Source organism: Xyrauchen texanus, chromosome 40 (genome assembly GCF_025860055.1).
Source record: "Xyrauchen texanus isolate HMW12.3.18 chromosome 40, RBS_HiC_50CHRs, whole genome shotgun sequence".
Taxonomy (NCBI): Eukaryota; Metazoa; Chordata; class Actinopteri; order Cypriniformes; family Catostomidae; genus Xyrauchen; species Xyrauchen texanus.
In genome coordinates this window covers 12,738,897-12,761,078 of record NC_068315.1, presented here as the reverse complement: position 1 = coordinate 12,761,078, position 22,182 = coordinate 12,738,897, and the positions used below count along the sequence as shown (strand labels likewise).

Genomic DNA, 22,182 nt, shown 5'->3' with positions numbered 1-22,182 from the left:
TTTCACAAAATTAATGTGCACACACATATTATTTATGTCTTGTGGCTATACTTTTTAAATAGTGAGTATTTTAATGTTCAAAAATTGGCCATATTCACTTCCATAGCAAATGCCTCACAGTAACCCAGATTTTAGCTTTTTTTTCAAGAAAAGGAGGGGCAATTTATTTCTGTGGTAATCAATATTATGACACTAATCAATTGCTGTCATTTGAGCTTAACTTTTATTGAACCCGGAATATTCCTTTAATTACTTATTGGGGGAAAATAAAAAAACAAGATATTACAGCCACTACTAGTTAATTTGTTTAAAATGCAACCATATTTAATTTGATTATCCTATCCAATCACAAAAAAAGACCTCAAATGTTGGGCTACTTAGCCTGTATGCCCTACTTGGCAAAAGCCATAGTACTTATGTATTATGTAGCCTTCAATGAGCCATTCGGTTAAATACCTATTCTTAATGCAATGTGCAACAAAATGGTCCATGTATGACAATAGTTTAATCAAAAATGTTCTCTCTCTCTTGTTGCGTTAAGTGATTCATTTCTCAAGGAATGGGCTGCCATTCCTCCTTCCCACAGTCCACTCCATGGCCTGAACCACTTTAATTGCAGTAAGTCAGAGGCAGTCTGCAGACAGCCCTGATACAAGCCTGACCTATTTAAATCCTGTCAAGAGCAGGTGAACCTGTATCTTACTTGCCTGCTCAGTGCAGGTAAACAGATATACTGAGGCTTAGCTTTGAATAACAGCAAATACAACCGATCTTTGAATCAATCGGCCATTATCTGTGATCCTTTTGATTGTGAATGTTATGTGATCCAGTCAGCCCCATACACTGTGTGTATCTCAAATATCCTCATCATGACATGGATAGTGACTCACAGCAAATCATAGCCTGGGTAGATTTTGCCCTTAATTATCATGACAGAGCCTTCACGCAAATGTGAAGGTGAAAGCCAAACCTGAGTTTGGTAAAACCCATGTATGGAACAGCGTTATTTGAAAGTGTAATAAATAAATTAATCTTGAGTGCCCTGCAAACTGCATATGTACTGTATATTAAGATACAAGCAAATTGAACACTAAATTGTGAAATAGACATTGACTAGAGGCTGCTTTCCATATAAGAAGTGACTATTTTTGAGAACTAGTGAAGATTAGACATTTTCTGCGACTGGGAGCGATAAATGGACTATAAAAATGTTTCGATAAATTCAAAACAATATTGCTGAAGTGGCTCATCTTTTACGCATCTCAGCTTTGTTAAATCTCAAAACAATACAAGTAACAATTTGACATTCTTTTTAGAATATTCCTGAGTATTGGATTATCCACACACTGCAAATGATGCATATATTAACATACATGTGTTCTATTAAGAATGACAGGCTAGAAATATGTCTACACATAAAATTAAAATAAAAAAAAATACCCTTGTGTTCTTTTGAGAAAAGAAAAATACCCTAGTGTTTGATGCACCATACTGTTGAATACCAATGAAGGCAATCTTGTGGCATTGTGCCAATGTAGCAATTTCCAAAAGACCAGTACCAAATAACTAATCCAATGCAATACTGCCACCAAGAGTGAAAGCTCCTAATAGCAACATTTCCCTGAGAAAAATGTCTATGTCTGTTCATTTCAGTAAATTCAAACACCAAAAACAAATACAATTGGCAATTCCCATTTTAGTAATAAAAACAGTCATCTTCTTTAAAGGTATTTACATTTATTAAAGGAGGAACTGCAAGGAGGTAAATACAGTACAATATAGTGTCAACCTGGTGCATCACATTTTAGGCACTTAGCATAAAAAAATAAACTTGTCTCTCAGATTCCAATAAAACCTGTGTGACATGGACAATACAACCAGAAGGAAGGACATGAATTAATTTATTTTTAACCTCAGGGCAAACATTATTTGGTTAACAGAAGTAGACTATATGTTTGCTCACTCATGGCATGACATCATTTTTTTCAAGCAGAGACATTCGAGCTGAATATTAGTCAACTGTTATGGTTTGCATAAAACTTTGACTATTTCACATGTATAACAGTGATTGTCATGTCATATAGAGGGTGAAAAACAATGTACAGTAATTTTTATTTTTTTTAGAGAGAAAACTTTCTATGCCAACAACATTTGTTTGTTACCTATTTGTTAGGAAAAACAGATTTAAAACATGGAACGCTATATAAATCAAGGATGGATTACTACCTCTCTGCCATCAAAGCTTCTTACACTGTAAAGCACCATGGACAAAGACCAATATGGACACAGCCAAATGAATACATCTGTCATAATTACAAATTTCTCTGTGAGATTTCAGTGTGGCAGACCAAATCACTTATGAGGTGTTTGTCAGGGTTAATAAGAAACAAATTGTATAAAAAAGAACATCTAAAATTTGCAGATTGACAGATCAATTTTAAAGGACCACCGAGCACACTTTATAGGTTCACGACAGCGTTAACACAGTTGACCTTTTTAAAAAACAATGGTTGTATCCAATTACCAGTAAAGCAGGCTTTTAATGCAAATTATACATACTGAATGCTTAAACTCTGTTTTAATGCTTTTTAACCAATTGTTTATTTGTATTCTTATTGTCAAATCTAATTGTAAACAACCATAGAGAAGAGAATTGATATTGGGCCACCAATTGTTTAGGGGAAGTATTTGCACGTCTGCTAAGCACACAAGAATCTTACAAATCTGGACTTAACGGTGAAAAGAAACAGACCCTCTGGTTAAAACTTTGAGGCAGAATGAGGCACTAATGTCCAATGGAAAATGAACAAACAGTTAGTGTTTGATTGGCTATATGAGGTTTGTTGGGTTGCATCTCTAAACATGCGGTCTTATCTTTTTTCTTTAGGTAAAGCATAATTATACATTTACAGGTACATTTCTTCAATTCAAAAGAAGAAAAGAACAGAAGAAAAACAAAGAGCACAGAAGCGATAACCAACAGATAAGGTTAATAGGGAAAGGTTTCAAACAATTATGAAGTCCATTATTGCTACTGAAATTACACCAGGTCTAATTTGAAATAATGAAGGGAGATGCATAGCACCAGAGAAAATTAATGTGACCCAAACAAACAGTATGAGAACTAATACACAAAATAGAGCATAATAATGGAAAACCCCCTCAAAGGACATAATCATTCTAAAAGGATGGCTTCCACAGGAACCAGATGGTTTGTTTTTAGGTGAATTTGTTATTTCTGCCACAATTCCTAAAATAACAATTTAAACTCGCAGGTATACCAACACACTTATTTCTCCAATTATTTTGAACATTTAAAAAAATAAAGGGACAATAATTGGAAAATAAAACAAGTTTTCAATAGGTTCCATGAACTCTTACAATTTAGGCATGACATGTAGCCAACTTAAACTGTACTTAAATGGTACATAATATTTAGAAAGACAAATCAAACACAGCTTCAGACTGAGGATAATTACTTTTTTATAAGCTGGACCATTAATTATAAGATTATGGAATTACCTGAGAAATCTGTTCAATCATCTGCATTAAAAGTGGTCTATAAGAGACAGCACCTTCTTTTCATACCAGTGATTTACTGTGTGCACCATAAACATACAGTGTGTCCAGTTTTCACAGTTCCGTTCTATACAACTCGATTTAAATATGCAAGGGTTAAAACTATTTACATACAAACTGGTATCAAACTCTTTTCTATTACACAATACTCTTTAAAACTTCTGAGAAAAATCTATGGAAAAATAATATAGACAGGTTTACGTCTATATTTTGTGTCTTACTGTACTATTAAAAACGGAATTAAATGTAAAAAAATCAGTTTTCTACAATGACGGATGGCATTTGGCCCAATCCAGGGGTTTGTGTTACATTAAAACAGCTTGTTCCAATCTTTTGTTGCCTCCATAAGATGCCGTTGACCATGGCCAATCCAATCCTCTTGGTTGTTGAAAAGTCGCCCACAAAACCAGCAACAAAACCTTGACTGCTGCTCAAAACCAGTAGATGAGGACCTCACCACCTCATACTTATTTCTACTCATCTTTTTTAACTTGAGTTTTAATATAAATCTCTCTTGAACAGTGACTCCTACCGGCCTGGATGTTGCACAGCCACTGCTTTTGGAAGCCTTCTGCTTTGAAAGTGTGTTTGAAGGATCAGTGAGGCTCAGCTCAGAGAGGGCTTTAACTGTACTCTGTGACAGCACCACTTTGAAAACTTCACCTTTGTACTTGTTCACTGATCTCATGATGCTAGCAACTTCAGGAATGTCGGCATCAGGGTGGTTCAACACGACCACAGGCTGGTTTCGACGGGGACATTTGATTTCTTGAAGTGGACTAAAGGGACAGAGTCTCAGCTTTCTCTCTGCATCCTTTGCAACAGGCTCCCAAATTGAAGTAGCATCTTTCTCAATTGATGTATTGCTTGAGATTCTCCTAGTTTTAGAAGAGCTCTCCTGTATTTCCCCAAACAAAGCCTTTTGCCGCCTCTTCCTTTGGCTTGGTGGACAGGTGAGACAAGGAACAAGTGGTGACTTCTGTAATGCTACATCAGGATCACCCCTGTTTTTGATTTGAACATTTGACTGGGGTAGAATAAGCTGTGCTGGAATCAGTTTATGGGAACCCTGGGAACTGATAGATGTTTTCAGGCCTGCCGACCCATTGCTCAAAGATTTACTTGAGGACATTAAGAAGTAAGGGGACTGTAAAGAACTTGTAGCAAGGTATAGAGGTTTTTTGGCTGAGGTGGTGGTGTATGGAGCACTAGAGAGAAATCTGGTGCCATTAGGACCTCTAAGAATTTTAAGGAAAACCCTGTTTTTGCCAACATCATTTACTTGGTTGCCCTGGTTTAAAGCTTTTCCATCGGAATTATTCAAAAGTATACCTGACTTAGCTGGAGAAATGTATCTAACCAAGTAAGCTTGTCTCCCAGTCTGCAAGGGACCAGTTTTATCAGCTGTACTCACAGGCATTGCCAATACAGGACGAGTTGCAAGCACAGGCTTGGAACTTGCACCAGTGGACTCACTGCTAACTGGGGTAACAGAGACTGGCCTCTGAACTAAATAACAAGTTTGTGGCATATCGGTTGCCTGTTCTCCAGATGAGGACTTCACAGCACTTGATAAGAGAAGAGAACCTTTAAGAGCAGCTGCGTTGACAAAATAGCGATTTCCACTGCTGCTTGTTGCCATTTGAACAGTTGCTTGTCCTTTAGATTCCTCATTTGAACTTTGCGCAGATGTTCCAATTCTGCCTCCGTTTAAAGTGAGAGCCAGTCCTGTAGTCTTGCTGTTCGTTTCAATGCCAGGTTTCACGTAAGACACATTAATTTTGGGAGAACACGACTTAGTAATGAGCTTGAACCCAGCTCCACTTTTAAGCTGAACTGGCACACCATACGGAGTCTCTGCAGTTTGCAGGAACATCTGCTGTTTTCCTTCAGGTGTTTGCAAGATCCTAAGTGTTGTTCTGGTTGGCCTAACAGGTTCTTGTACTGTAGTCGAAGACTTAATTCTTTCTTTCTCAAGTTGCTGGCTAATGATGGCATCCGAGTGCTTTTCAAGTATTTTGCCCAAAACAGTGGCATTCTTCAAACTTGCTGGTGCCCTATCGTCCGGTTTCTTCTCTGACATCGATGAGCAAGCTGTTTCTTGCATGCTATCTGGAAGCACCGGAACGACTGAATCGTCAAAAGTAGCTATACACTCATCAACCTCAATATCACTATCTGACACTCGTTCTAATGCATTTTCTCCACCATCATCATTTGCCCCTGTCTGTTTGTAACCTTGTAAATCTTCTTCGGATTGTTCTGCTGGAAATGGAGGAGATGCAGGCAAAGTTAAGCTCCAGTCTCCAAAATCTTCCTCACATTCCTCTTCCTCCATCCCCTCTGTTGAATCTTCCTCAGGCTGGAGGGAATCAGGTGAGCTGCCTGAGGTATCTTTAGAATAATTGTGAAAACTAAAGACTTCTTGACTCGAGGAACTGAGGGAGTTATTTTCAACCTCTGCGCAATATTCTTTGGCATCAGTCAATTCACCTGTACTAATTTTATTTTGTGAACTAGAGTTTGACTCTATGTTTTCATTTGTAGTTATTTTAGGGGAATTGCAATTTACAACTACACTATCCGAGGCTGAGGTCTTACTTGCATTAGGAGCAGCGCTAACATTTGGGAGAAACTGAGAGCTCTCTTCTAACACTGTTTTAGAGGACAAGGCTTTAATTGCAGTTGTCTCAGATAATGTCTCAACTTTATCAGAATCATTCTCTTCTTCAGCCACTGAATCAGGGACCACGGGACTTTCAGTAGGGTAGCTTTGTCTGGTTTTATTCTCACATGGTTTACAACCTAAAGAGAAAACATTTCTGAAGCATTTATTGTTTTCTAATGTAGCTTTCTGTATAAGGGATTCCTCTACAATTGTTTTAGATGGACGTTTAGATTGCAGGATATTTGCGCTTTGATTCGCGTCAACTACAGTCATTTCAGGGATTGAATTTGCATGGGAAAGTGGAGAGTCTGGTACTGGGAGTCCATCGATAAATGAAGACAACACTGTCGTCTGGTCTTTAGATGATTCTGTTTCGGCCATGGGAGATTCAGAAAGTGTGGTCTCTGAAATAGCTGTGGAAAGCTCTGAAGCTGAAACAGGAATTGTGACGGATGGATTTGCTGGCTTGACGTCCTCATTGGAGCTTCTTTCACAGAGCAAAGATATCTCATTAGGTGATGACCTACCATTGGACTGACTACTCGGACACTGGGATGGGGATGAATTTTGTAATGTTGAAGATGGTAAGTCAACGTTATGTGAAGCTGAAGGAGAGACATTGTCGGTGATTCCGGCATCCTCATTATAAACTTGCCCTATTTTCCATGCCCTCTCGAAGCTAACTGCATGCTCCTCTATCAAGGAGGGCTGGTTGCCAGTGAGATTTTCAACTTCCTTTGACTCCTCTTTAATTGAAGATTTCACATAGTTTTTAACACCAGTCTCATTTGATTCTCCAGACTCTACATTGAGACACCCTACACTTGGTGAAGATGAGGAGCTTCTGGTTTTATCTTCATCCTCACCACTTTGTGAATCAGAGACCTCATTGTCAGTGGAGTCCTCTTGTTTTGTTGGTATGACTTTAAGAACTAAATGCTTTTTACCATCTACCATCTTAAAGCCCATGACTTTAGTGGTGCAGTTAGGAGGAATGGAAATTTTATTTTTTACCATAAGAACGGTCAGTCCATTACTGTTGGTGGGATTCAGAAGTCCACTTCCAGGACTAATCTCTTGCTCTTGTAACTTTGGTTGAAGTGTTGTTGCTGGAATGGGGTGCAGACACTGTGGCTCAGTCTTTAGGGGAGACTTTGACCATTTATGACTATCTTTTTTAACCCCAACAGCTCTTTCGAGGTAGTGCTGGGTCTCCTCCAAGGTTTTTTCAGGATTAAACAACCTGCCGTTGTGATCAAGCAGTCCTACGGCAGGAAGAGAGTTAAGTTTTGACATCCACTGCATTTCTCTGGATCCTCCAACTGGAGAAGACTTTTTAAGCAACATTTTCAGTCCAGGTGAATTAACTCCAGTATTGTCCTCAATTGCTTTCCGTTTGATTGCTCTATCCAGCTCTTCACTATGTGCCACAGTAAGATGCTTGTTCAGGTACTCTCTGCGAGCTGCACTATAGCCACATATCTGACAAGAGAATGGAAAAATCCCTGAATGCACCAGGTTGTGCCTTTGAAGCTCCCCTTGTGTGGGGCTAACATTTGGACATTTTTGATTACGTTCATTGTGATGATGAATGTGTTGAACGAAGGTTCCAGCATCTCTGGTTGAAAACTCACACTTTTTACAGCGAAAATGTCCATTATGACTGTGGCATGCTGTAAAGTGCCTTGTTAGCAAAAGAAGAGAATACTGCACCCCATCATTGCAGATCTCGCATGTGACCAAAGTGTTTCGATGTCCAATGCGATGTCGCTGGAGTGCAGAGAATTCATTGGTGACAAATGAGCACAGATCACAAGGATATGTTGGAAGGGTCCCCTTGTGAACTCCTTGAAAATGCTTAAGCAAGTCGTTAGGGCTGTAAGTGGTGTCGTCTTTGCATTCAGAACAACAAAAGCTCAGTATTTTTCCAGAGAAGATTGCACCCTGCAGTATCTTACATGGAGACTTTCCAGAAGCTTTGCCATGTGTGTTGAGATTATCAGTGCCTGACTCCTCAGGGGGTGCTTCATCTTGGTCACAATGCTCATTGCAAGAGGCTGTCTCTGAAGGCTGATGTGCCAACTCAAGAGGCAAAGTGAGGTGGTCCAGTGAGGTGTCATCATCCTGGCTCTGGTCATGGCTTTTAGGGGGATCATCTGATGATGTCAGTTCAACCTCCATGCTTTAGAATAAAATTTCCTGCAATATTTGGAAAACACAATTAACCTACAATATTTGATTAATAGCATTTTTGTACAGCTTTGAATGAAATTGACCCCTTGTTAAAATAACGGTAGTCGATGCAGAACATTTCCAGTTACTTTTTTTAAATCAACATCAAGATTTTAGGTAAAAATGTATATGAATATATATAAAGCATCTTTCTTAAGTCCAGGAACTGGTCACCATTTCTTTTAAGTTTTTCACCACAATGATCAACTTTTGCATTCAGTAGTTCATTTTAAATGGTCCTGGAGTGTGACAGATTAATTTTAACATTACATATAGGTCCTATTTAATCTTAATCTTTAATCTTAAAAAACATAAAATCATGAAAGATGCATGTGTAATAATTGTAAAAGTATGAACAAAATGGCTTTAGATGAGGTACACCACATAACATGTAAACCCCCCAATCATGTAATATACCCATTAAAAAAAAAGTTATATCCTTACTCATTGTTGTTCTCAACCATAGATGCAACATGTTAGGTATATAGCTTAATTATTACACAAATGATTGAGTTTATCTTCTACTGGACAGCCCTTCAGACTAACTTTTCACAAAGTAAGATAATATGCTAAATATTCACACCAGTGTAGTCTACAACTGGTGCTATCGATTGTTTAAAAAAATAAAAAAACAACCTATACTCTCTTGCCTTTCATGAATGTTGTCGTAGTATTACATGTTTGGGTCAAGACAACAGAAGAGAAAACTTTCAATTTATTTGCAATACCGCGTCAATTTCTTGTTTGAAAAACTGGCGGTCACATTCTGGCCTTTTACAGCCTAGTTGTAAATAACAGAATGAACGGTGTTCAATTTTTTGACCAATGAGTTTCCATGACCTATCCAGTGTTTATGATTATGAATCCCTGGAATGAATACTATAAATTTAAATTACTCTACTTGTAAGTGTATAAATGTCTCCATCCCCAATAAGGTGAAAAAGTCCTACAAATGAAACGCAGCACAGGGGACAATTTGGATTTCTTTCCTTAAGGAAGATCCCTTTGTTACTCATAGGAAACAGACAGTTATATTAGCTTGTAGCTAATATCTACAGACCACTGATGCATCACACAAAATAATGTGCAATTGCCTGTGAGGAAGTTTTACTCTACACAAGGACTCACAGAGCAATATATAGCCAATGATTTCAGTAGGAAATCTAAATATAATGAGCAAAAATAAAGAAATTAAATTGTAAGAGTGTTATCATGAAAAATGCTATGTATTTAACAGTCTGTACAATCTAGGACTTTTATCATTAAATAGGTTTTAACTTACAAAATAATCATAAAAAAACAACAACAACAACAACAACAACTACAAACAATTATTTTGTGAGATAACAACCCCAAGTCCATGCATAAACGATTTTCTTTAGGTATAACATTTTGAAAGCGAGAAACCATATTAAATTCCAGTCCCGCCAGAAAGTAAGTCTCAAGTGATGTCTTAAAGGGTGCATGGCACATCACTTCATAAGTAAACTCATGTGTTAGTGTAGTAAAATTTCACCAGAATGATCATAATCTCACACTATGTATTTAATGCGTGTCACAAACAGCCTTGATTTATGTTTATTCATTTTCAAGAACTGCTGCAAATGACAAACTTTTGATCAGACTTAAATGCACATGCAACTTAAAATGCACTTCACAATCAATCAGTAGATGCACAAACAAACTATTTTTAAACACACTACACAAATTAGCCATGCATCTACGTATGATTAACGTCGGCTATTTGAATTGACATTCACCAACTTTGTGCAACGCGGACACACACAATGCACTGTACACAGCCAACTAAAGGAAGTGCCATGTCAATCGACTCAACACGACAATCATGGCCGTGCATATTTGATTGCAAACCGACTATCCTTCGCCGAATACACCTGCACGTCACAGAAAGTAATTCACCCATAAGACTTGTCTAAACAGATCAACAACAAATAAAGCAACTCACCCCCCCACCCACGCGAGACATAATCAAACGATAAACAACAACGAAGAAGTCAAAGTAAGAGCGCACTACTTACAAAAGTGACCGTTATAATATTGTACAATGTCAATACGTCCTAATTAAGATCGCTGCTTCAAATCGATGCGGTTTAGACAAATTTACCTCTCTTTTCTCTTTAGACTGGCAGGTCGCTGACGGCAGCCATGACCGTTCCATCCGGGTTCCGCTCCCTCCACTGCGCGTGAGACAGGAACTCACAGCGGATGAATATGGATTACCTGAAAGACTCATTAGATTGTCTTTTACTAACATATATTTCTCATTTTCTTTCAGAACAGATTCTCTAAGTGAAATAATACCTCTTTTCGGCTAATTAATATATATCTCTTTTGAAATTATGTCCATTACACTAATGTCTATGTAACAAAAATTGTCAATAGTGCTGCTTTGAAGACTCCAGAGAGACGCCATGACTCATGATCATAGCGCGCCATCTTGACCTACTATGTCATTACTACATTAACGTTTAACGGGTTTTCCTTATTATAAGCTGCTTATAGATATCCCGTTAAAATGTGCATGAATCATTGGGATATTATGTTGTTGATGGTGATAGGTAGATAGATAGGTAGTTATCTAACAAACTTATGTAATACATGTTCATAGTCCACAAGACACACTAAACCCTTACAAAAATAAATATATGTGCATATAGTATGTACTGTATATACCTATAACAACATTACAACAATTGTTAGAGCAATAACATTTGGTGTTAACCACAACATAAAAAATAAATTTAACAAAATGACAGATTCTAAAAACATGGCTTGAAGATCACATTCATAATATAGCATCTATGGTGTTTTACAGAAGTATCAGTTACTGTAACTATGGTAATTTGAATGAAACTATACAAATGTAATGGAGGGGAGGGGGCTAAAGTACTATGCCAACTGTGCTGAAACCCTCAATGTGAACTAATAATTAGTTAGTATTAAAGTACTGCATACTGTTAAGCCCTTTATAAAGCCTATTTATGGAGAAATGTCAAATTATAATATTGGAACTTAAGATACACAGCACATCCATCACAACAATGTCTTGATCACATACAAATTCAAGGAGATCATTATAGATCATAGGTAGATTTGAAATGTAGAATATCTACTTAAGCAAGATGGAACAGTGCACAGAGGTGAATTGCTAGTTGTGTTTAAGATTACATTTTCACATTCATCTTAAAGCATATCAAAGAATTGTGATGCATTTAAATAAGAAATGTATTATACTATAAAAAGTAGCTGGATTGTCATGCTCCAGATCATAAACCCTGTCTATACCAACTGGCTCTTGTCTCAGAGCAGTAGTGACTTGGGATATACATGGAATATATAGCCATAAAAAATACAAGATAAGTACCTCCTACATGTAAATTTTTGATAAATAAGAGCTATACTATAAAATGAAAATAAGAGAAGAAGACAAGGAAGACATGAGTCTATAATCAGAAACTTAAATCATCATGTTTGGCTATACCATCAATAACAGCAATAAAAATGTGAGAGCTGTGAAAGCTTAATTATTGTGTTCGTTGTTTTAATAAGAACATTTCGGTGCTGTTATAAAGTGGTCATAAGTAGCTTATGAAAAAATGAGAGTGCAATTAATCATAACACTTATTATTATCAGAATGTACCATAAAGGGCTTAGTGACTGGGTCTATTCATATTCAAACAGCTGTTAAAAGGTATGAATCTGCACTATAGCATCCTTTGTGTAAATTGATGGGGACAAATCAATCAAATTGGCACATTCATCAAAGCTGTTTGCACTCATCAATAAAGCCATGTGATCTTTCCCTTTGATTTAACAGAACATCTCAAAATGTTGTAAGATTAGTACAAACGAGGATATTCTCCTTTCCTGTATGGAATGAGACACAGACAATCTTATTTTATTTGTTATGCACATTTTTTTTTATCCAACACAAATCCTTGTTCATGATTGAGAGAATGTTTTATATGACTGGGTGTTCAAACACTGATGTTTTAGGGTCACCAAATTAAGTACAAGCTACCTGACCTTTTTATTTAATGTACTGATTGAGCATAAGGAATACATATATATATATATATATATATATATATATATATATATATATATATATATATATATATATATATATATATATATATATATATATGTGTGTGTGTGTAACATTAGGCTATTAAAACATTCCATCCAGAGATGGAACATTCTTTTGTACTTTACTTTTGTACATTATTTTCCTTAACCCTCTGTAGTGTTTTCAGTATATAAATTTAAAATGTCAAAATGCATAATTTTGTTTTTCACTAATGATTAAATACAAATATTGAATTTTCAAAATATATTTGGACACTAATTAAAATTCATAAAAAAATCGTTAATCAGTTACATTCAATTGAATATATAATTTAACTATCAGTATCAATTGTATTGACTGTATAATTTTTAAGGTATGACTTGTAAGGTTTAATAATTTATATTTCTCTTAAAAGTAGTAAGAAGTAAAACTAAATTATACATTTTGAATGAGTGATTTTACTAAGTATTAAACTAGTAATTCATAAGGAATTTTTCTATAAATAGTCTTACAAATTGTCTTGACATGTCTGCATCTTGTTAATGTGTTTATGATGACCAACAAAGGAGATGGAAGAATGACCTGTGAATTAAGGTGTGGCATGTATGAAGGTGTGAATTTGCCATTAGAGATCATAGAGTTCACTTAATCTTTAAAGTATAGAAGTGTTAGGACAGCCCACACTGGATCTAGGTGGGCAGGTAGAAATAGTGGCAGCCTTCAATTTTTGGTCAGTAGTACAAGGAGCAGTTACAAGCATCCAACTTGATCTACTCATATAGAATATTCTACACGTGACAAACAAAAATTACTTAATAGACATGTGGGCTGACTGCATTGGTGAGAATGTATTATTTTGTTAACTCTTTGTTTTGATGAATTGATGTTTTCAGAGATTTTTAAGAATATTTTGGAAAAGTGGTGCATCGGTAATAACAATTTTTTTTAACCCTTACAGTTCAAGATGGAAACTCACAGGCCAGTAAGATAGCAGGCCGAAGGAAAAGAACCTCTTTCACCAAAAAGCATTTGGAACTTCTACGAATTGCTTTCAGTGTGGACCCATACCCTGGTATTAGTGTCAGAGAAAGTCTGTCTCAAGCCACTGGTCTGCCAGAGTCACGCATTCAGGTATGTCAATATCAGTGTATTAATGCATCAATAACAACAATATACATAGATATAAACAGCTTTTATGGTAAAGGTATATCAATATTAATATGTAAATGTTTTGGTCTTCCAGGTGTGGTTCCAGAACAAGAGGGCCAGAACCCTAAAAAACAGAGCCTCTCAGACCTCAACACATCTAGACACAACCTCTCCTCTACCTAGCCCTTTCCTACCTCCTCACATGTCCAGTGTGGCACTCAGTGGACAACAGAGAGGCATTCCAGAGGCATCATTTAAAATTCCTCAATCTCAGATGCCTCAAACATCTCCACAGCACTATACCTTTCCACCAAGAGTCTACAGCACACCTGATATTAAGCCACGACAAAGCAGACTGATGGGAACCAGCTCTTGTTCTCCCACATTTCCCTCTGATCTACAAGCTTTGGCAGACAGCTGGAGCTCTGGAGTAAGCACCCAGTCATCTCCTGAGTCTACCTGGAGTCCACCAGTGCAGAGTTTTAGAAACTCCTACAAGGATAAGAGTCATGTGTTTCTTTACCCACCACCTCCTTACCCAATTGGAAGTGCCATGGTTGGGTGTGCTAGTGACCTGGAGTCACTGCCAACATCCCCAGCCTCTCCTGATTCTGCATTTTGGGACATGGGACAGGAAACTTTCTCTCCATCTGTGCCATACTCTGACTGTAGTAGCCCATGGGACAGGCTTGCTGAGGAGCAGCATGTAGCCCCACTCCCAGTTCTGTCCCCTCAGTGTCTGGAGGATGTCCTTGGGGAAATGGAGCCAGCCTGGTGGAACTTCAATGGCCAGATGGATCTACAATAATTTCCAGAAATATCCAGAATGTAGGATTTGTCACCACTACTGTTGACATTTTTACACTGTTTTAGCATTACGAGGTAGGGATTGGATTTAAGTTGTATCTTTTGAACTGTATTTATTCAAAATAATTATATGGACAGCATGGTATTGTGGAAGTGCATGTTACAGAGCAATATCAGACATCCACATTGGACAATAATTTAACAGACTTTATTTATTTAGAATTTCTATCAAGGAGTAGATTTGAAACAGTTCCTCTGTATTACCAAAGTAATTCTGGACTTTATTTATTCTTCATGCTCTTTTTTAAAGTATTACAGTGCAGTTGAAATATTTATTTACATAAGGAAGCTTACACAGCCTTTACTGCCACTTTTTTAATTTATTTATATTTATTTGAAATAAAATAGTGTTGAAAGGAACTTGTAATCTCTGGATTTCTTTACACATTCATCATATATATATATATATATATATATATATATATATATATATATATATATATATATATATATATATATATATATATATTTGTCTTACTCTGTTCATTTTTCTAAATACTTTAACGAAAGACAAAAAAAAAATCATACTAAAAATACGATGTATAGGCCACATTATTACTGAAAGGAATAGATCACCTAAAAAATGTAAATTCTCTCATCATTTACTCATCCTTATGCCACCCATGACGTACATATAAATCTCAGTACTGTAGGTCCCTACAATGCAAGTGAATGGTGACCAAAACTTGGCAAAAAGCCCTAAAATCACATAAAGGCCACATAACAATATTCCATAATACTCCGGTGGTTTAATCCATGTCTCCAGAAGCAATGTGTTAGGTGTGGGTGAGAAACAGATCAATATTTAAGTCTTTTTTTAAACTATAAATCTCCAGTTTAACTTCCACTTTCACATTCTTTTTTGTTTTTAGCAATTCACATTCTTTGTGCATATTGCCTAATACTGGGCAGGGAGGAGGATTTATAATAAAAAATTACTACAATATTGATCTGTTTCTCACCCACACCTATTCAATCTCTTCTGAAGACATGGATTTTTCCACAGGAGTCATATGGATTATTTTGATGTGGCTTTAATGTGCTTTTTGGAATTTTAAAGTTCTTGCCACCACTCAATTACATTGAATGGAGCAACAGTGCAGATATATTCTTCTAAAAATATTTTCTTGTATTCAGCAGAAAAAAGTTATACACATCTGGGATGACATGAGGGTGAGTACATTATTAAATATATTTTTTTAGATGAACTATCCATTAAAGAGTTAAAAAGTCCCATTTCATGCTAAACAGATAATGTAGGCCTTATTTTTTTATAACTTAATTATATATGGAAGATCCATTATCCATAAGATGAATTGGTTGGAAAACCTCACAGAATTACTAAAGTACTATTGTGCTAAGACATGGTAGAATTCATGTGCCACTGCCCAAACATTGGACTCAGGATGAACTTAACCAAAATTAATTGCCATAAGCTTCCGCGCAATGCCCCTCACTGAATGTCGCCTGTATCGTCTTGGTCAAAGGATGGACTGCACTCTCTTAAAATGAAATACATAGGCCTATGTAATGGGTGCAAGATTGTACGTGATAGCTGTGCAGTATGTGTAAAACCTCACTGCCCTGACCTCAAGAGGCGCACTACAGACTGACACTAGGCCTGTAGCCTCCTTGTTAGCACGCCTGTCTCCAATGCCAGAGACACCGGTTTGAATACTGCGCGATGTAGTAGAGCAGGACCGGTTAGACAGAAAATAAATTAATTGCCAACTAAAGCCTTCATCAGCCAAGGACAAAACATCTATGCATATTTCCACAGATAATTCAAGATGAACGTCAAAGACTTTTAGTAATTCATTTTTATGGTTCATACAAAATCTTTTTTTTTTTTTTTTAACACTGGTCCCTTAAATTTACTCAGTTTACTAATATAATACATGACTTGATCTACACACAAATAACTACTGGCATTAAATTCACGCTGTTTTAGCCAGAAGGGTACTTTTTTCTCCTAAGGTTATTTTTCTTCATAAAACAGCATCTTATGGAGTTTTTGTTTTTTTGCTACAGTCGCCTTTGGCTGGCTCACTGGGGGTCTAAATACTAATATTATTTACTTATTAAGGCACAATCTACAATCCCTTTTTTCATGAAATCACACAAAGATGACTCTTAAGGCATTAAAACATAATTTTATGTTATAGCATGATTTCCTGTAAAGCTGCTTTGAAACGACTTATGTGGTGAAAAGCACTATAGGCTACAAATAAAAATTACTTGACTACTGGACGGAGAAATCTGTAAAATCAATAAGGCAACGATAATTGTTAATATTTTGGGTTTATATAATTTACGAAAGGCAAAAACATTTATTTTCATTTGTTATCCCTGGACATTGTTATGTGTGTATTCTGTTTATTGAACCGTGAACATTATAAATATGCTTGTTGTCAATACACAAATCCTTTTATCTGAAAATTTCATTACAGAACGTAACCACTTCCGCCTGTAACCGGAAGTGTACCACACGGTAGAGAGAGTCTCGCTGTGAGAGATGATAACATGAGTTAAGGTCTTGAAGTGTGGTATCACAGTTCGATGGTTCTGAATAAAGTGTGAGCGCATAAGGTGAGGCTCTATTTTCCATGTCTGTGAGTGCACAGTGCGGACGGCATTGCTGTTGATTTAGAACAAAACGATGAAATAATACAGTAGTTGTAGTTACCCTTTCAGTGATTTATGATGATAATTAAATAGTCAAGATCGTGAGATGCAGAGTGTCCGGAGCTTTTTTCCTTTTAGTTTCTAGTTGTTTAAATGCTACTAATGAGCTCGGTTGCAGCTAAACATTGTGTTGTGCAATGAAGTCTGAAAATAAGGCTTTTGATTGAACATTCACCGATATGGTTAATGACCAGAAAGTCATGCTGGTGCTTTATGTCCTATAGATCTGGTTTGTCACAGTTGCTAGACTTTATACAGGTGAATATGCAATGTAGAAAGTGATTTGTGTAAAGCTGAAGTTATTCAGACGTGTTCCTTAGATCACTGACAACTGACAACTCATTTAAAGGGTTCATGATATGCCTTTTTATTATTTTAATATGTTTCTTTAGGTTCAGTTATAATATTAGTAAACATTCTTGAACATAAAAAAACAAGTAATATTTTTGTAAAACATGATCAATTTCTACCCTTATTCTGACACTTGGTTTTGGTGCTTCTCTCATTTAAGACTTGATAGTAAACTCCCACTATTTGCTCTCTGGGGCGTTATCCTAATATTGTAGAAACCAAGGATGCCTATGGTTTCTACGATCAACTTAAGCTTATGATGTTTTTGGGAAATGCAGCCCTGCTCTCTCCTTGCCATCTCATGTGTGGGGTTACGGAATTAATAAGGCGAAGTAAGAGTTGATGTGTTGTTGTGGAGGTGTCAGATGCAAATGTTTATCACTGTATAACTGTAACCAGTCCTGGATATATCATGATAAATTGTGTCCGCCTGGTAAATCGAGTGCCCATGGGGGTAACCGTTTGTAATGCCTGAGCAAAAACCTATCATGTTATCGTGGTAGCATGTCATTGAAGTCTAGGCTAACTGAAAAACACAATGTCACATCTTTAATTTCACAATGTAAAACTTCAGTTGGATATTCAGGGCTCAATGCTAAGGATTTTTTCTACTGGCCCAGTCAGACCAGTACTTTTACAAGCCCTGCCAAAACTTTCACTTGCCTCAAAACAAAAATTTGCTGATACATAATATTGTCCAAAGCTTAATATTTTATTTACACACACACACACACACACACACACACACACACACACACACACACACACACACAGGCTGCCAAAAGTTTGGAGTAATGTACAGATTTTACTCTTATGGAAAGAAATTGGTAGTTTTATTTATCAAAATGGCATTCAACTGATCACAAAGTATAGTCAGGACATTAATAATGTGAAAAATTACTTTTTAAAATTACAGCTGTGTTTGATATAATGGCAAGTTATTTTCTAGTATCAAATGATCAATTTAGCATGATTACTCAAGGATTTGAGTGATGGTTTGAAGGACTGTTTTTTTACATCAGTAATGTCCCGTCTTTAATTTGTGATCAATTGAATGCTGCTTTGGTGAATTAAAGTACCAATTTCCTTCCGAAACAGCACTATCTGTATAATATCCCAAACGAAAGAAGATGCTGATCCTTGCTCATTCATAAATTGAATGAGGAAATGGGCCGTATTAGTTCAGTGGCTCAAACCAATGATATGCTCCATCACAGCCCACATTCCAATGCTATTGGCTCACACTACAGTCAGTCTTTACATGTGGGAAAAGCAAACAAAGTGCCTCATGATTCAAACAAGTGCAGTGTTGTGGCTGCAGCTGTTTAAAACAGTTATGTGCTCATTGCAAAGTTACATAATTTTAGGGGGGCTGAAGCCAGAATATTATGCACTCGCGTGTCATTACAAACTAAATATAATCATACTCTCTCGTCTCCGAGTGCTCTGTTTGAAGACTTTGTTCACTCCGTGTATTTTTATTCATTGTCTGCTAACACTAACTTTATAAATGCAGCACTGGCCCGATCGGGCAATTGACTGTCCTAGCAACTGGCCCGAAACTCTCTCACACTGGCCCCGGGCCATTGGGCAGTCATTATTGTCGAGCCCTGATATTATTATGTGTAACATATGATTTAAATGTCATATTTACATAGTTAAAACTGCATATACCATAAAGTGAATTTCTACGATTTTTAATCAGGCTTTGAATAGAGTACCAATTACTAGCTCTTTGAGCCAATGGAGTCTCTGTGATGTCATATATGGACTTGATTTACCAGGCTACAGCCTCTAGCGTCAGTCACTAGTGTGCCTCTTGAGGCCAGGGGAGTGAGGTTCCCTTACGACTCCGTACACTTGACATTGCTTTGCTAACGCATATGGGAGTGTCCTTCCACACAACCTAATTGAAACCTCTCTGCAATAATGGAAATATTCTAATATTGTCTGTGGTGTTTCAACCCCGCCCTTTTAGGCACGAAGCTGTCCGCTATAAAAGCTGGCATACAAACAACATTCTTCAGAATTTTCTTCCTTCAGCAATTCATCTCTCGTCTAGAAGCCATCTACTGCTTGACCGTCGACTACACAATTCTTCACGGGATCTTCATGGCAACAATAAGACTCTCCGCACCCATGTAGTATTCTAGCGAACATCACTCCGCCTCGCCGCTTGATGATTCTTTGGTGAATGGACCGTTTCAGCATCCTGATTTCCAAAAGGTAAGTTAAAGAAGAAACATTCTTTTCAACATTTTAAGCAAAATTAGTGTATTATTTTAGTTTTGTAAAATTTTAGAGTGAAAAAAGGAATGGAGCACCATGCAAAAGTTTGGGCACCCCAAGAGATTTGAGGTCTCCGATAACTTTTACCAAGGTCTCAGACCTTAATTAGCATGTTAGGGCTATGGCTTGTTCACATCATTTGGAATTGTCCGGTGATGCAAATTTCAAAGCTTTATAAATACTCTGACTCCTCAAACCTTGTCCCAACAATCTGCAGCCATGGGCTCCTCTAAGCAGCTGCCTAGCACTCTGAAAATAATTTATGCCCACAAAGCAGGAGAAGGCAATAAAAAGATAGTAGTGTTAGGTCAGGGTCCCCGCGGGTCCTTAAAAAGTCTTGAAACGTCTTAGATAAAATATTTGATTTTTAAGGTCTGAAAATGTCTTGAATTCTGGAATTTTCCATAAGGAGGTCTTAAATTTCATGTGGGATCTTAAATTTCATGTCCGTGTCGTCATTTTTATTTATTTTTCAAACCGCAATTTGACCAGCGCAACATTTGGGTGCAGCACTTCGTGGGTGCAACCTGCATCATTCCATGTGACATACGAGTAAGTGATTGATGAATGCGTTCCGTTGATGGTTCGCCACCACGGCATTTTGCGAAATCGCAAGCATGGGCAAATGTTTGTTTAATGACAGTTGGTTGGAGGACGAAAAGTATCGGGGGTGGCTGAAGAAAACAGCCAGTAATCATGAAGCGAGGTGTGCTTTATGTAAAAAGACGATACAGCTGGGGTCAATGGGCCACATAGCGCTCGATTCACACGTGAAAGCATAGAAGTATGTGTTGTCGCAGGCAAGTAGTTTGCCCATAATGTTCTCATCGAGCACTTCGACCTCTCAACCTTCCACAAGGCTGTCCACTTCAAGCAATGCCTTCGGCAGCTTTGCGAATGTAGCTACACTTAAAGCCGAAATACTGTGGGTATTTCAAACCGTAAGCCGCCACCACTCGTACACCTGAAATGAGGACATCCATCTAGTTTTTCAAGCAATGTTCCCTGACTCAGAGTGTGCGAGTACGTTCACGTGTGGAAGGGACAAAACCGCATATTTAGCACGATTTGGTGTTGCCCCATACCTAAAGAAGGAACTAATTTCACGGGCAAACAAGGACGCTTTCATCATAATGTTTGATGAGTCCACGAACACAGCAACGAAAACTAAACAGTTGGACTTGCACGTCAGACATTGGTCAACCGACGAGACCGGCACCCCGATTGTCAGGTCTCGCTATCATGGTTCTCAGTTTTTGGGCCACTCAACGGCAGAAGACTTGCTGGAGCATTTTAAGGTATGACTATCAAAGTAACATTTAAAATTCTTTGAATATGTTAAAATGCTTTGTGTGTTTTCATGTTATTTCCTAATGAATATTTGGGACAATTATTATTAAACCTTTATTTAACCAGGAAAATCCCTTTGAGATAACTAATCTCTTTTTCAAGGGAGTCCTAGCTACAATATATCGATTCTTTGCGATTCTTGGATTGATTTCAATTTTTTCCTAATGCTTTGCGATTTGATTCTGAGCTTAGTTTTTGCAGATGGCGCTCTAGGCTAGTTTTTAACTGCACACTCAAATGCTCACGAAGAAGAGCGTTTGTGCGTTCGGCTGAGTCTGAGAATGTACTTGATATAATGCTTTTATGATGCGCAACGGATAAGACACATGCCTTTGGTGTGAGAGACCCGGGTTTGAATCCACTGTGAGACACCAATGTGTCCCTGAGCAAGACTAAGTGTACCAACCTAGTTGGCCCAGGGGCGTGCGACCTCTGACATATATAGCAATTGTAGTCGCTTTGGATAAAATGGATAAATGTTTCTCTATTTGTCATCCCATGTAAGCATGATTGTTTTCATGCTATTCTGTTTGTATACTGTTATACATGTATATCTTTGGTTTGCCAGATTGGTATTAATCCCATTGTTAACCATATTGGAAGTTTGATGCACAGTACTGAAAGTAGTTGCTGAACAAAGCACTTTTAAATAAATTTCTGATCCTGATCTTTCCTAGAATTGTCTGACTGGATCTTCATTCATTAGGTCTACGCATAGATTATTGAATGTGCTTGCATTTATCTGTGTCTGAAATGACATGGAAAACACTATCAGACCCTGAATAACATTTTCTTGGGGGAGAACCCCCAAACCCAGCTCAAGGCTATTTGGCAGCCACATTTACCCATAATTTAGATCAAGTATGACAAATACTTTAACTTTTGTGTATTTGTGGGCTTTTGTAATGTCCTGGGGCTGTC

The 22,182-nt window shown here is 37.2% G+C and overlaps 2 protein-coding genes and 1 long non-coding RNA gene across 9 annotated transcripts in view; 2 read left to right on the top strand and 1 right to left on the bottom strand.

Moving 5' to 3' along the window:
* Positions 1-1,950: 1,950 nt before the first annotated feature.
* LOC127633105 (zinc finger protein 518A-like) lies at positions 1,951-10,839 on the bottom strand. The gene is made up of 2 exons (XM_052111971.1): positions 10,605-10,839; positions 1,951-8,446 (listed from the first exon to the last, which is right to left on the bottom strand). The coding sequence occupies exon 2, from the start codon at positions 8,426-8,428 to the stop codon at positions 3,890-3,892; it is 4,539 nt and encodes a 1,512-aa protein (XP_051967931.1). The 5' UTR covers positions 8,429-8,446; positions 10,605-10,839; the 3' UTR covers positions 1,951-3,889.
* A 2,552-nt stretch (positions 10,840-13,391) lies between these two features.
* On the top strand, positions 13,392-14,527 carry LOC127633166 (double homeobox protein 4-like protein 4). Its single transcript, XM_052112046.1, has 3 exons — positions 13,392-13,410; positions 13,529-13,701; positions 13,814-14,527. Exons 1-3 carry the CDS (start codon positions 13,392-13,394, stop codon positions 14,525-14,527), a joined length of 906 nt encoding a protein of 301 aa, XP_051968006.1.
* Positions 14,528-17,086: 2,559 nt separating this feature from the next.
* Positions 17,087-22,182, top strand: part of LOC127633598 (uncharacterized) — a 31,691-nt gene continuing 26,595 nt past the window's right edge. For all 7 annotated transcript variants that reach the window (XR_007969230.1, XR_007969228.1, XR_007969227.1 and 4 more), the window contains exons 1-2: positions 17,087-17,175; positions 19,601-19,848. This is a non-coding gene — a long non-coding RNA (uncharacterized LOC127633598). The remainder of the gene's footprint in view (positions 17,176-19,600; positions 19,849-22,182) is intronic.

Bases quoted from the DNA above. Each gene is read 5' to 3' on its own strand.
- LOC127633105 (XM_052111971.1), bottom strand. From the start codon at position 8,428: ATGGAGGTTGAACTGACATCATCAGATGATCCCCCTAAAAGCCATGAC.
- LOC127633166 (XM_052112046.1), top strand. The intron at 13,702-13,813 runs GTATGTCAATAT...TTGGTCTTCCAG, and splicing joins TGCCAGAGTCACGCATTCAG to GTGTGGTTCCAGAACAAGAG.